Genomic DNA, 15,063 nt, shown 5'->3' with positions numbered 1-15,063 from the left:
CCGTCCAGCGGGGTTCTCCTGTTGGTCCGCAGGACACCGGAACCGGCCCAGGCCCGCCATCTGTCGCCGAAACTGTTCGGCTGGTTCTCACTTTGTTTGAGCCCGGCAAGAGGAGCTTTCCAGAGTTTAACTACAGTGAGCTGATTGAGAACGAGGTGGGCTCGCGTCCTGTTTTAGCCACGAGATGTGTTCTTCATCAGCTGCGTCTAAATTCATCTTTGTTGTGCTGAATTGGAAACCGTGTTACTGACGTTTTGAAGGAACAAGGCCGTATTTGCCGCATTCAGTTCGCACGTTCTTATGTAAATTCACCATAGTAACCAATACTAAATACTTTGTTTTAGCATCTATGAGTCCATTACTTAACGTCAGCCTGCGCGTGACCCGGGGGTAATCGATAACTAGCTGGTGTGGGAGAATTAGAATATACCTTTCTTCATTCCCAAGGGGAAATTGCTTATTTATTGACAAGCTACTCCATCAAAAGTGTTAAAAATTATTAAATGACCAATATCAAATTAATATTAAATTATGTATGTTAAGAATACATAATTGTAAGCAATTTATGACCTCAATATTTAATGTTTCTAAACTTGTATTTTTAAGAAAAGGTACATTAATTATTAAACAGAGCAAGCACTGTTGTTGTAAATTATGAAAAGAATGGGATTACATGGCCTGTTGCCTGTATGGAGGGCAAACCATGCCCAGCCACAAAATATAAACACTTTGTTTTAAGAATATGACGAATTATGACAAAAAAAGTTTCTTTTCTTTTAAAAAAAAAAATAGGATTCAAGGAACTTTTTATTAAGTGGCCATTGCAAACTCCACATTCTTCAAATTTACCAACAATGTAGTCAAAATTTTTTCCACAAAGATGTTATATTAAAATCCTACCTAAATTTCTATAATTAATATGTGAAGTACTATTTTTGAGTCGTTTTGGCAATGCGTGTCACTGCATACAGGCGAAGTCCCACAAACACTGCACTATAAAACTATTCTAGGTAAGGTAATTTTATTTGTGTAGCACGTTTTCAGCAACAAGGCAATTCAGTGTGCTTTACATAAACTGGAGGGAAATGCAATCAAAACAATAAACCAAAGGAAAAAGCAAAAAGAAGAAAAAGTATTAAACTACATATTAGTTCCCCATTTTTAAGAATAAGTAGTTTGTAATTTATGAACTAGTAAAGTCAAATATAGCCCATTTCAACAACAAAGCTTATTTCAACATGGGCCATTACAATCACATGTATCTGAATTTTAATTATCTCATTGCAATTTTCTTATTTTCTAAGTGAAGCAAAGTATTTAACTTTTTATTTACTAAAACGTAAGAGCCTTAAGTTTTAGTAAATATTCAAAAGCGTCTCTGTAGCATTTAACCAATTTTTGTTCTTCTGCAATATTCTTCTTGACAGTCGGTTCACCTTTACAATTTACTAGAACAAAGATTATAAGGGCTCCAGATAACCTTCAGATGGTTGACTATTTTATCAAATGGTTGTCCAACACCGTCTAATGTTGAAAAGCTGCAAATGTGAAGTTTAGCTCGGTGTAGCTGAAGGCAGACTGCTTTTACTCTTTTGTTTTGCCGTTCTGATTAATGTCAGTTACAGCAAACGGACGATGTCCCGCTGAGCCGACTGGACATGGAAGAACGGCGAGAACATGAAGAAGCTGCTGCTGTCGCAAGACAGTCAGAACAAAAATATGCGAGTATCTATGATTGACTGTTTGTTTTTTTTATTAATTATTTTAAAACTGAGCTGTTTATGATTTGTGCGTTTCAGGCAGGCAGACATAAGAATAAAGACCGCATTGAGGATCTGCTTGACATTGGATATGGATATGATGATGAGGATTCTTTCATTGACAACTCTGAGGCAGTGAGTCTGTTTTCACTATAGTGTTTTGCATTTCTGTCATCCTGAGTCCAGAATAGCGCAATTTCTGGGAAGTCGGGTACATTTAAGTTGAGGCTTTTTAATAGAATTAAGGCATTCTACTTGTAACTGTAATCCATAGTGCAGAAAACTGTCACTGAGTTTCTTTGTTATGGTTTCAGTTCCTCACCTAATTAAGTTTCCTCATTGTGCACATAAAAACAAACTTAAAAGGCATTTCCTTTCTGATTCCGGCCCAGTACGACGAGTTTGTGCCGTCCACCCTTACCACTAAATTTGGTGGATTCTACGTGAATTCGGGCATTCTGCATTTTCGTCAGGCCACTGACACAGACGACTCAACAGACGAGGGAATATTTCAACCAACTAAAGTACGTGCTGTTGGCTTTAATGTTTTTTTTCTTTTTTTGAATTGCAGTTTTCCAAGCTCCAGTTTCTATAAAGTCTGATGGAGATTCTAGTTCTTAAAGATTTTTCTTTAATAAGCAAGCACTTGCATTAGGTACAGATGTGGTGACTAAGTAGTTTTTGCTTTAGGAAGAAAGGTTGTGGTGACTTTAACATGAAGACAAAAATACTGCATAAAATTACCACATTTTAAGCTGATTTTTTTCCCCCCCCATCTTATATAGCACTTCTCATGTCTACAATTACCTAAATTTAACTATCTTGGTGCTTCTTCCTGAAAAAATGTTGATGCTTAACTTCACAACAAGATTTCCAACTTCAGCTTAGAAAAAGCGTGTTCAGTTCTGTTAAAGGACCAGTGCTATGTGATTTCCAGGCAACACTCCAGGAATGGTTTTTGATGAGGGAAATAACTTTATAACATGATGTAAAGCTCAGTTATTTTTATGTAATACTGATCCTCTTAAATACAGCAACTTTTATGTTTTGCTGAGACTTCCTGTTGTCAGCTGGAAGTCTGGTTTTTTTTGTTGTTGTTTTTTATTTTTGTACCAAGCGTCTCATCCAACAGGTCTTAGGTCTATCTCTTTTGTGTCACCACTCTGGCTTTATTTTTATGCACGTGAGTGATGCTAAAAGCACCAACTTTGTTTGTGCGTTAAGAGGAGAGATGTTGGTGTGATCTAGTAGCCTTCAGGTATGGTGTTCGATTTTTGTTGAGTTTTGAATCATCCGGCCACTGGGGACAGTCGGCCTGAAAATTCCACCATCACTATCTAATCTTGAATGCTGGGGAAAAATGGAAAATTTGGTGCAGTTTTGTACAAGATTTGATATCCAAACTGTCTTCACCATCTTGCAATTTTTGCTTGTTGTGTTTGTATATATATATTAATGCTGTACATCATCAGAAACGTAAACTTGAAGGTGAGCCGAATCCAAAGAAATGGGGTAAGGCACTCGGTGCGATGAAGACCAACACAAATGTAAGGTATGCTTGGCCAGAGTCAATAAACTCCTGTCTGAGATTTGAAAGCGTTTGACCTTTTACTCATGGCTGTCTGTTTTGTAGCACTACGTCCAAACTGGGGGTGGATGAAGGAAAACTAAAAAAGAAGAAAAAGTCCAAGACGTTGAGCGTCACCAGCATGCTGAAGAAGTTTCAGCGAGAGAAGGAAAGGGAGCGGCAAAAACAGGGGAAGGCACGCCAGACGACGACGGCTGCTGTAACGGAGCCAGCGACCACGGCCTCCATGTCCACAGCAGATGCAGCTGGGGGAGGCAGCTCCGGTCTAACGGACCCTCTCCTCAGTTTGATCGGCTCCACCAATGATAACGCTCTGATCCAAGCGGCCAGCACAGTGGATTTTGACATAGATTTGGACTCTTTGTTAGAGGTTAGCGAAGAGTCTCTGTCGCCAAAGTCTCTTCCCCAAACAGCTGCTGAAGCACAACTTGACATCAAATCGGATGATCAGATCCAGCAGAACGTTCAGTCTGAAGGTGAATCCCAGTTTTTAACCACAAAGACCAGCTTGCTCCCGACGCCTCGCTCAGAGCAACTTCAGCTCCAGGCTGAAGCCGGTCCTGTGGTTCTGACTCAGAGTACCCCGCTGCCTGAGGGACTTCCCCCAGAACTGGAGGACAGTATTAGGAGCCTGGTGATGGTAAGATGTGTGGATTTTTATTTTTTTTTTAGTAAACTTAAAAAAACCTTGATCAAGTCTAGATTTTCACCCAAATCAATTGACATATGTACACTGCAAAAACAGAATCTTACTAAATCTTCTCATTTATAGTGCAAATATCTGGTGGGGGGACTAATTCAGAAGTAACTTTTAAGCAAGATGTAGAAGTTTGTTTTTAAGTTAATTTTGTTGAAAAATTACTAGTACCACTGGCAGATTATCCCACTTATAACAAGATACTTCATTTTCCCATGTAACAAGTGAAATAATCTGCCAGAGGAAATGGTACTTTTCAACAATATTAAAGAACTGAATTTTTAAAAAAAAGTTATTTCTTACTGAAAAGTTGCTTTTAAGTTAGTTTATCTCAAGTGTACCAAGAGATTAACTCTAGAAATTAGACCCAACATACTTAGAGTAAAAAAATATTTACAGCATAGTGATTTTTTTTTTGTGGTGATATTGTACTAATCAGTTTATCTTTTTTAATTTTTAATTTTTTTAACCTGTGTCACTTTTTTGTGTGTCTATCACTGGAACCTTTTTGAATGAAAAGATGTGTATTAGACCCAACTTTTATTTGTTTAGGCTGCCAAGACATCAGAGGGGGAGTCAAAACTCAAGTTCTTCAGTCCAGATATCAACTCAATTCTGCTCAAGTAAATAAATCCCCAACATGTATAATTTCAGATTGTCTTGTATTAGCATTTTTTAAAAATATATATATTTGAAACTATAAAACAGCAAGGAATCATTATCAGTACTGTTGTTGTGGTTTTACTTAATTCTTTTTCATTTCTTTATTTTTTTTGTGAAATAACATAAGCAAACTAAACTAGGGAAATTTCACAAGCCAAAGTATCCTAATGTATAGAAGCTATTAAATTGAACAACCAGTCTTGCTATTCAACCTTACTGTAACAGCTGATCCTGCTTTCATTCTTAAAAGCTATATGTAATTGGACATTGACTGAATGCAACACATTTAGTTTAAGCTGCTAATGCACTGTCAAACATCAAGGTTGGCAGATTTAAGTTCATATCTCAAACTTGAATGTTTAACATTTAGTGCGTCTGCATTGTACTGAGTGTGGCGTTCTGCTCGTGTTTGTCTTGCTCCAGTATTGAGCTGCAGTGTCAGGAGCAGAGCAGCCAGCTTCGCTCCAAGGTCTACAAACACCTGTCCTCCTTCATGCCCTGCAGTAAAGATACTCTGCTGAAACGAGTCAAGAAACTGCTCATCACACATGAAGTGAGCGTGTTTTAGGAATTGAAATGATATTTCTTTATAAGCAGTGTGGGACTTCTGCTTTTAACCCCGTCTAACTTTTAAGGAGGAAACTCCTGGTGCAGAAGATCAACTGCAGCAACTTAAGGAGGCCATTGAAAGGTCAATGCCAGAGCAGGTGGCTTGCTTCCAGGAAAGTTGCCAAGCCTATGAGCAAGCAAAGACTTCGAAGTAAGTTCTTTTAAGTATTTTTTTGAGTTGCCAGCGCTGTTAAAGTACACCACTCATATAAAGTTGGGAATGTTCTTTTTTTGGAGGACATTTAATAATGAACTGAAATCTGGTATTATTAGAAATGTCCTGATCAGATACAAAGTCCAAAGATACATCCTGCATGTCCCTTTTTATTATTCACATTACTTATCATGGTTTGTTGTATTGAATGCAACCTTTCTTTGCCCCCTTGAATTGTGAAGTTTGCATGTGTCGGTTTGCATGTGCAATGTCTGTCATCCGCATTAAAATACCTCCACCAAGCAGACATGCTGCTCCGACCTGCCTCCCATTTCTATGTTAGAGCCAACAATTGAATTTTCTGCACATTGACAGCAAATTCTATGGAGAAGTCTGTTTGAATGTGTACTCAGAACCAAGAGTGGTGGGATAGTGTTCCAGTGGTGCCCAAAGTGGGTCCTGGAGGGCTGACATCCTGAATGTTTTAGTTCTCTCCCTGGTTTAACACACCTGGATTCAATGATGGCTCATTAGAGGCCTAAGAAGAACATTGACGCGCTGAAAAGGTTGTTACTACCACCAGGGAGAGAACTAAAATGTGCAGGATGCCGGCCCCACTTTGGGCAGCCCTGTGTTATGCACATCACTGACACTTTCAGAATTTTAGAGCTTTGAGAAAGCTCAGCCAATGTTTACAACCAGGTTTACCAAATCTCCTCTTCTGCTGCAGAAATGTCTCACTTCAATGGTGTCAATGGTCAAAATCAAGTTCTCACCAAAATGCATTATTTAAGCTGATTTCAGTTTCTACCTGCTTGACAAATGTTGACATTTTGGAAGCTGACTCAAAATCCCATTGGCCTTCCATATCATCAAACTAATGCTGCATGTAGAATATAAGAGTAATCAGAAGACTGAACCCAACTGTCCAAACTTTGAAAAACTATATACACCGTGTTGTGTATGTATATAACTGGAGGCTGAGCATATCCATCTTTCCAAATCTGCCTCAGCGAAACTGAAGAGGACAGGGTGGTGGAGAAAAGTACCAGAAAAACTGTTCCAAAGAAGCTGTTCAAATGGAATCAGGAGATCAGGTGGACTGCTACAAAGATCATCTGAGGGGAAATGTGGACGATTCTTGTAACACTTGTTTTCATAACGTGCAGAGATTGCTTGGGTCTCTTGTTGAAAGAGAAACTGGCGACATGTCAAAAGGAGGGGAAAGAAGGGCAAGAGCTTGAAGAGTACATGAAGACTGTGCTTGACAATGAAGTGAAACCTCTTTGGCCTAAAGGATGGATGCAGTCCAGGTCTGTTGCCATTTCAAAACCTGACACATTAATAAAAGAAAAAGATTTTTACCTCATTGTTATTTCAGGGTGCTGATGAGGGAGAGCAGGAAGCTGTCAGGCCTCTTTGCTTCACTCCAGTAAGAAAGTCCAGTGAACTCTTTGGAATGCGTTTTAATTCTTTTTAGATCCTTTTCAAATGATGTGCATGTTCTCGTGTGTTCAGAGTAAACAAGGCCAAGAGCTGTCAAACTGAGAAGCGTCCAGACAGGTGCACAAGCACTCAGGGAACTGAAGAACTGAAGGTGGAGTCGGGCGTCTCGGTCTCCTTCTCTCCTCCAAAGGCAGACGGACCTCCAGAGACTCCCGGATGTTCCCTCCTGGATATCCTCGCCGACCAGGCACTGGCTTGTGAGCAGCCCCTCACTCTCTCCAGGGACTACTTGGCGGCGGCGGTCTTCAGGCCCTGGAGCGTTGGGATGGACGACAGAAGTCCTCCTCTTCCTCCTCCACCACCTCACTCGAGCCCAATCAATTTCCCTGAGAGTCAGGTTGTTTTGCCTCAGCTTTTGCAGGTTGGGGATATCAAATCTTTTGGAGTTTCCCAACTTAGAAACGGACAGTAGATTTAACCTTTATCTAATTGCACATTGCCTGAACCTCTTGCTAACCTGGTCATTCCTGAGGGTTTACAGTAGCTCAGTCCGTTCTGATAAATATTGAAGGATTACTGTTAAATTTCTGGACAGTTGTGACTTGGACGTTGTGAGAAACATGACTCTCGTCTTCAGTGCTGTTGGATTGTAATTCACCTTATTAAAAACAAATAAAGCTGCAGCCAGAAAGTCTAGTGAATGTCGGACATCCTTTTTTTTTTCTTTTTCTTCATAAAGTAGTCCACAAACTGCCATGTTTGGACTCAAGAGATGTTGTGAGATTTCCCATTTGACACCTGAATGTTGGGGAGTGAAATTGATTTGTGTGTGGTGTGTTGCTCCTGCCATGTCGCTCGACACCACACACAGGCATTACAGGTTTATCATGCCATCTGTTTTCTTTTTTCAATACTTTAAAGTTTTGATTGAACCAGGTATAAATCTGCCTGATGTGACATTGATTCTAAACGATTTCTAGATTCTACCGATCCGTCTGAGAAAGTTGGTTTAAATAGCTTTTAAGATAAAAATAAAACTTGAAAGCCTTTATTTTATTCAAGCTATCTTTGACTTCTGATGGTGTTTTTTTTTTTTCCCCAAGACGTCAGAAAATTGTTCATAGCTCTGTGTTGGGTGGCTGCAGCATTGATTCTGAACAATACGCTAAATTCAGGGAAGATGGTCAGTTGAGACAAACATTTCTGTATTTTACAAACACTCCAAATATCCTAAATGAACTTGACATTACGACATCACAACATTTAACCGATGCTTAGATTAAAAGAAGCATGCCTCAATTAACATGAATAGTTGATCCTGAAGGCAGATTTTACATTTGAATGTAGACTAAAAAATATGTACACTGGATATGAATTAAACAAAACAAACATCCAACAAAACGTAGAATTCACTAAATTAAATAAACATTTTCTTCAAAGCAGCATTCATAAAAATGGGCTTTAACATTTTGAGCAAGAGTTGATCTGCTATCAGAACATGTACCTTAGCAGTGGCTCTTTAGAGTAGATTTTGCTTTTATTGGGACTTGCCCTGGTGTTTGAGGTCTTCATAATCAACATATAAGGGGAAAAGACACAATTTTTAAAAAATAATTTTTTACATTGAAGACACTCAGGTTCTGGGATGTGTTTCCCACATCTGGACCAGTCCAAGTCGGGAATTGGTGTGTTCCCTCAGGTTTCACAGTCACTTAATCAAATGAGCAAGAAGAGCGATCAATAAGAAGCATCCTCGACATCTGTTTGTAGTTCCTGTATAAGAAACGGACATAATTCTAAAGTCTTTCCTTTTCATTGGAAATGAGATCTAAATTATTTAGCAGGAAACACTGTTGAGGTGAAACAACTTGTTTAATTCTGAATATTACCGTTTCCTCCTAGTGTCTGGTTTTGAACTTCACAGTCCAGAGGTTTTTCCTCCATGTGCAGCTTGGATTGATGAATATGTTCTGGATCCCCTTGAGGGAGAGGAACAAATAGCATTTAGATTTGACAAGGTTACAAAAATATGCATAGGCTTAAACTTTTGACATTTTTGTCTCATTTCAATCTTTTAATGTATTCATGTTTTATGTGATCAGGCGAAGACAACATGATCATGTCTAACAGGTTTTCTTCCCTGTTCTTGGTTCCATTTCCATCAACTCCAACCAATTTTCCTGCAGATGTTCAAATCCATTAATGATCTATCTGCTGTTTGTTCATTGTGTTATTTCCTCAGTAATGATCTGGAAGAAATTGCTAGAACAAATGCTTTAAAGCCAGCTAATTACATATATTTCACTATTTCTGGCCAATCTTTTCTTATAAAAATAAAGTAAAACACTTGGCGCATAGTGGGGTTTTTTTTAACTATTACTATTGTTTCCTTTACGACTGTTATTATTCTTAATGCTGATTAATAAGTATTCTCAATGTCAAAATTGTATTCAAATAAGAGGTTAATGAACAGTACTCCGACAGATTTAGCGTGGTTCAAATGATTCTAAAATTGGATAAGATGAGCGCTCCAAAGTTATCCTGGAATGACGGACTAGAGTGACCTCTCCGTTCACTGTATTTAATTTAACTACATGACACTGCAAAAAAATATATAACATCTTATAAGAAACCTTATTCTGTTTCTGTCTTGTGTTGTCAGCTGCAGGTATTACATTTTTAACTGTCATAGCTGACAATGTATCCATTTGTTATAGATGTGCACAAATTGAAATTACGAAATATTCGCATTTTCAAAAAAAGCAAATTTTTCGATTAAAAGGTTTTTGCACTAGGATGAGGTGAGTTTTTTACTTTTTTTTTTTTTTTTTTTTTAGCCGTATCGAAATAGATGTATGTTGCAAAACTGCAATGGAAACATTTTTGCATCACAAGTCATGTGATCAACAGATGGATGTTACCACTGGCAGAAACGTCAAAGACAACAGGAAGTAGGAGGAGGATGATTTGGGGGGTTTTTTCTCCCAATGTGCAGCTGGCTCAACCAGAGCTCCCACTGCATCATGCAGTTCATAGAAACCTGCGTGTCATTTCCAAATGCTGAATCTATAGCTCTTATGTAAAATCACTGATTATAAATTCCCCAAAACGCCTAGAATAAGAGTGTAAGGGGTTGGTTGCTCCAAAGAATAAAACGCTGATGTCTCCTCTGATTAGGTGATGAGCGCTAGAGCCATGACTGAGCTCTGAATATATCTCATGATTACATCCACTATGTACATCCGTCGCCACTATGATTTTTATTGACTTGTTGCCTAAACGACCTTAATCACTCGTGATCATAATTTTATTTATTTATTGGAAACATCCCAATTGTTTGCTCACAGAGGACCGTCGCGGTGATGTTCTGTGACCTCTCTGCTGGAGGCTGCTGTGGTCCTGAAGGCCCCAGTTCCAGCTTCGCCTCACACCAGTACTGGTGTCCATTGTCCCCTCTGCAGGGAGCGACGAGCAGACTGAAGCTCTCTTTCACTGGAGTCTTCTCTGCGGTCCTGTTGGAGCGGAGCTCAGCCAGCGCCGTTTGTCCCTTGTAGAAGGTCACCACCAGGTTTTCCACGGGCGCGACGTCCTCAACTGTGCACTGCAGAACGTACTGTCGTCTCTCGTACATCGGGCCGCTTTGATTCAAAAACCAGATGGAGACTGTTTTTGGTGGCTCTGTGGAGGCAGACGGAGAGTCAGGCAACTTAAAATCCTTCAATTTTCTCGTATGGTTAAAAAAACGGAAACTCACGGTAGACTATTACAGAGAGAGAACTGCTGCACTGCCCTCCCTCATCAGACGTTGCATAACATATAGGGCTGAGAGTCCATTCAGTAAAGCTGTCCACACTCCACACCAGAAAACTTTCCATTGTGTGAACTGAAGGTTCTTGCGTTTCTCTCTTTTGGTAGAAAGAGAGAAATGAGAAAAACAATAAGTCGTACAAATTGAAATTATTGAGCTTGTTTTGATTTGTCATGTGATTAATTGATTTATTGCAACAGGCCTAAACTTAGGCTCTACTCTACACTCTATGTAACATACTTACTATAATTAGCGTTATTTCTATTTAGCTTACGACGTACCGACAGTATTATTGCTACTGATTTTAACGTTACAGGAGTACCAAAATGAATTCTTAAATAGTGATATTTAAGTGTACCATATTGTTCGAAGTACTTGAAAGTAACATCAGCTGATAAACACTGAATTTACAGTAAACAAGTTAACAAGTTTGATGTCTTATATTTCCAAATAGAGGCAGCAGGAAACAGGAAGAGATTAAACTATTATGTCAGTAATGTAGTAAAAGTAATGAAAGTAATATAGAAATTGTTTTTCAATGTTTAAAAGCATTTAGTTTGTATTTATTATTTAAAAATGTATATATATTTTGCTAGCCTTTTGCTCTTGGGCGCCCCCTGGTGGTGTGGAGGCCCTAAGCAGCCAATAAAATCACATATACCTTAGACCAGGGGTGTCAAACTCGAGTCCTCAAGAGCCGGTGTCCTGCAACTTTTAGATGTGCCTCTGCTGCACCACACCTGAATAGAATAATTAAGTCATTAGCAAGGCTCTGGAGAATTGATCTACACAATTCTTTTTATTAAGTCATTTCATTCCAGTGTTTTGTACCTGTGGCACATCTAAAAACTGCAGGACACCAGCCCTTGAGGACTGGAGTTTGACACGTGCCTTAGACCATCCCTGCACGGGAATTCATGCAACAAGTAGAGGTTCAGCATCAGCGACATATAAACATGTATGCTTTAATATAAATACACTAATATGGTTTATTCAAAACTCTAAAATTCTGAAGCCCTTTTTTTTTTTTTTAATAAAAACTCCAGACGTCTCATCTTTATCAAGCATGACATCGTAGCCAGGGAGTTTCTGTCTTACCGGTAGATTTACCCAGCCTATCATAGAATACCCAGGGTTTACTTTCGAGCAGTTAGCCGTGGCTGGATCTCCAAACCTAAAACAGGAGAGTTTATTGGAAACTGTTCTTTTTTTTTTTTTTTTCTTTAGAACCGCTTTTTAAATTTACCTGACCACAAGAGTTGAAGGCGAAATCCGTAGACGGCAGCTGGCCGTGGTCGTCCGCTCCATGGAGCTGCTAGAGGAGGTCAGGGGCGGGAGGCCAGTTGGTGAAGGAGAGCGGGGCGACATCTGTGATGGTAGATGTGAGGCAGAAGGAGTTATGGGAGAGGAGGTAGCTGAGGGAACAGAGAGCGAGAGAATGAGTTACAACAACATTTAAATTCCCTTTGGGATTAATAAAGTAGTTTTGAATGGAATTGAATTGAAAACACAAAACAATGAGTTACACTCTTGCAGTAGAGACAGCTACTGAGTTTTATTCCTTCACTGCTTCACTGACTGATTAAATCAGACTAAACTTCTTTTTTAAATTATTTTAGATTAACTGGAACTTCCAAAACCACTTTTAGAGAGATTCATTTAGTAAAACTAAACTTCATTTAGTTTACATCAACTAAAATTGAAATTATACAGTGGCTTGCAAACGTATTCATACATTTTTGTCATGTTGCGAAGTAAAAAAGAAAATTATGCCTGATTTGAAATGTTTGTTGTTTTTTTTTGCAAATGAAAAACTGTGTGCAATGGTCCAGTCAAAGTCCAGACCAAAACCCAGTGGAGAACTTGTGGCGAGGTCTGAAAATGTCTGTTTCCTCACCATCTAACCTGACTGAGCTGCAGCTGCTTTTGTGAAGAGCAAAGATTTTCAGTCACTCCCCATGCACAGCTGGCAGAGACAAACCCTGGAACACTAGCAAAAGTGGTTCCACAAAGTGCTAGCTCGGGGGGGACTGCATACTTGTACACACCGCACTTTTCAGGGGGGTTTTTTGTAAAAAAAAAAAAAAAAAATGTTTTGAATTGCAAATAATTTTCTTTACGCTTCTCAGTTGTATACCACTTTGTGTTTTCCACTAAATTCCAATGAACTATGTTTGTGGTTGTAACGTGACAAAATATGGGAAACGTCAAGGGGTGTGAAAACTTTAGGAAGCCACTGCATGGACATCTACAAACCGAACCATGTCAGTCATGCTACGCTCATCCGTGTTGCACGCCACAAGCCTTTACAATGCCGACTCCCAACCTATTTATGAATACAACAATGCGTCCCTCCGTCTATTTACTTTGGCATTGTGAGGCATGACCTCATGACTCAGAATCTCCTGCCTTTGCATAGTGAAGGCCAGGGTCAACTGAATGTTGCCACCTAGTGAAATATTACCCATTCTGCTGAGCTGTTGCGAGCCATTGTTTCTTCGCGGGCCAAGTCCATCCAGCGTGTTCCTCTGAGGAAGGAAGGACACCCTGCCCAAGTCAAAAGAACCTACTCCTCCTTTTGGATCGGCCATTGTTCCAGCGAACCCCGAGACTGTTCTCCTATCTGATGATCTCACCCACAGCAGACGGGGTGGCTGTCAGAATGATTATACGGCATGGGTCCAATTCCCCTTCACCAGTCTGCTGGTGCACCGTTTAGCTTAAAAAGAGCTTGAAAAATTATATAAAATTAACTGAAATCTTTTCTTTTTTTTTCCTTTAGTTATTTCAGTCAGAGAGATGACTGTATTACATGAAGCCATTTTAAATTTGGGATTCAAATTCAAAAACAAACAAAAAATACATTAAAAAGTTATACACTCATTTCTTGGAGCGAAGGTGTTTTACATCCAACCTGCAAAGAGCCAAAACTCTGAGCTCCTTTAAGTCTAGATTTAAATCCCACCTGTTTGAACCGTGACAAATGAAAACACCAACCAACGTATCTGATGTGTTAATGCTGATTTTGATGATGGCACTCGACAAAACATGTTCGTTACCGGTTTCCTCAAATTGGTGACTGTTGTTTTTAGGAGGTTTCATCGTTCTGTTTTTATGATGCAAAACACTTTGAACTGCCTTTTTGCTGAAATGTGCTATACAAATAAGCCTGATTGATTGATCAGTCTATTAATTGTGTAATTCTACAAATCTAACAAAACCGTGAAGGTTACAAAGTTCATTTTTATAATACGTCAGTTGATTTACCCATTTCTAGATTTAATTTTTTTTTTTCTTAAAATCAATTAAGTTAGGCACATAACTTCTAGTTAGCAGAGAAATTAGCTGAATTTGTTTGTCAATTTCACAAACAATCTGACTCTTTTTCTTAACTTCTAAGTTAAAGATTAAATATCCTTCAGACATATTTACAGATAGTTTTGCTTTCATATTTGACCTGAAATACAGTACATATTACCCACTTCTGATTTAAGCTCTTACGGTTGCAGTTTCTATTTTTTCGGTCTACTAAAAATCCATATAAAGTCAACATGTCATCCACCTGTTACGAGCGTGTGCATCTTACCCGATCTTTTTGATGCGTACCAAACCAACACAAACAATCCCCATTTCAGATCTTACGCTTTCATCACCCGGCCTGTTCCTTGGAAAAAAATGTCAGACGCCTTCTCACTTTGCTCATCCCACGCTCCTTTAACTCACCTGAGCCAACGAGGCGAATCAGCACTAGCGTTAGCGACCATCCTGCTGGACACATCCTTCCCCGCGTTCCCTCACTCCGAGGCTTTTTGCTTCTGCTAAAAGGAAAAACTGAAAACCGATCCTCCGATGATGCTGACTGGGACCACGAACTGAGAGCTCTAAGAAAACAACAGGGTACTTTGGGCTTTTTATGAAAATGTGGGTGTGTGTGTATGTGGGTGTGTATGTGCTTGTCCTGTGACTGATGATCAAGCGGTTCCTTTTGCTCTGGGGCTCTGAAAGCCACCCTGGGCGTTCTCTGTTGGTATATCAGGAGAGGAAGGAAGGGAGGGTCAAGAATAATCCAGTGAAATGCTGCAGCATTACACTGGAGGGGAAGAATTGAGTTTGCATATGAGTGTATTTCTGAGTGATAAACATGGGCTGGACAGCTAATCAGCTCAAATGAACACACACATAGACACACACACACACAAAAAAAAGTGCGCTACGCAGATATAAGTACACCTTCTCAGCAGTTCTCCCTCTTACATCAAATTGTTTTATACTCTGATGGTTTCTGGTTCACTGATTTTATTGGGAGCATTTGCAGCTACAACAACTTTGTGTCTTTAA

At 39.3% G+C, this 15,063-nt stretch overlaps 2 protein-coding genes and 1 long non-coding RNA gene across 3 annotated transcripts; 1 reads left to right on the top strand and 2 right to left on the bottom strand.

Annotated features, from left to right (window-relative positions):
- The first annotated feature begins 2,012 nt into the window (after positions 1 to 2,012).
- Positions 2,013 to 8,520, top strand: ubn1 (ubinuclein 1). The gene is made up of 10 exons (XM_032564295.1): positions 2,013 to 2,284; positions 3,233 to 3,312; positions 3,394 to 3,988; positions 4,598 to 4,668; positions 5,132 to 5,261; positions 5,344 to 5,468; positions 6,485 to 6,568; positions 6,641 to 6,784; positions 6,853 to 6,903; positions 6,990 to 8,520. Exons 2-10 carry the CDS (start codon positions 3,290 to 3,292, stop codon positions 7,387 to 7,389), a joined length of 1,623 nt encoding a protein of 540 aa, XP_032420186.1. The 5' UTR covers positions 2,013 to 2,284; positions 3,233 to 3,289; the 3' UTR covers positions 7,390 to 8,520.
- On the bottom strand, positions 8,101 to 14,728 carry LOC116720840 (uncharacterized). Its single transcript, XM_032564296.1, has 7 exons — positions 14,449 to 14,728; positions 11,972 to 12,140; positions 11,824 to 11,899; positions 10,672 to 10,822; positions 10,263 to 10,595; positions 8,807 to 8,896; positions 8,101 to 8,690 (listed from the first exon to the last, which is right to left on the bottom strand). Exons 1-7 carry the CDS (start codon positions 14,501 to 14,503, stop codon positions 8,626 to 8,628), a joined length of 939 nt encoding a protein of 312 aa, XP_032420187.1. The 5' UTR covers positions 14,504 to 14,728; the 3' UTR covers positions 8,101 to 8,625.
- LOC116720841 (uncharacterized) lies at positions 10,921 to 11,817 on the bottom strand. The gene is made up of 2 exons (XR_004339467.1): positions 11,613 to 11,817; positions 10,921 to 11,386 (listed from the first exon to the last, which is right to left on the bottom strand). It is a non-coding gene; the product is annotated as an uncharacterized LOC116720841 (long non-coding RNA).
- Positions 14,729 to 15,063: the final 335 nt, after the last annotated feature.

This window comes from Xiphophorus hellerii, chromosome 5, assembly GCF_003331165.1.
Source record: "Xiphophorus hellerii strain 12219 chromosome 5, Xiphophorus_hellerii-4.1, whole genome shotgun sequence".
NCBI classification, from domain to species: Eukaryota; Metazoa; Chordata; class Actinopteri; order Cyprinodontiformes; family Poeciliidae; genus Xiphophorus; species Xiphophorus hellerii.
Note: the sequence above shows the minus strand (reverse complement) of the source record. Positions and strands in the feature narration are given on the sequence as shown.

What these genes read in the sequence shown, in the direction of transcription:
- ubn1 (XM_032564295.1), top strand. Translation starts at nt 3,290, where the DNA reads ATGAAGACCAACACAAATGTAAG. An exon ending in GTATTAGGAGCCTGGTGATG is followed by an intron (nt 3,989 to 4,597) that starts GTAAGATGTGTG and finishes TTATTTGTTTAG; the next exon opens with GCTGCCAAGACATCAGAGGG. An exon ending in GAGCAAGCAAAGACTTCGAA is followed by an intron (nt 5,469 to 6,484) that starts GTAAGTTCTTTT and finishes AATCTGCCTCAG; the next exon opens with CGAAACTGAAGAGGACAGGG.
- LOC116720840 (XM_032564296.1), bottom strand. Translation starts at nt 14,503, where the DNA reads ATGTGTCCAGCAGGATGGTCGCTAACGCTAGTGCTGATTCGCCTCGTT. An exon ending in GATTCGCCTCGTTGGCTCAG is followed by an intron (nt 12,141 to 14,448) that starts GTGAGTTAAAGG and finishes CTGTTCCCTCAG; the next exon opens with CTACCTCCTCTCCCATAACT. An exon ending in CCAGACACTAGGAGGAAACG is followed by an intron (nt 8,691 to 8,806) that starts GTAATATTCAGA and finishes TTTCTTATACAG; the next exon opens with GAACTACAAACAGATGTCGA.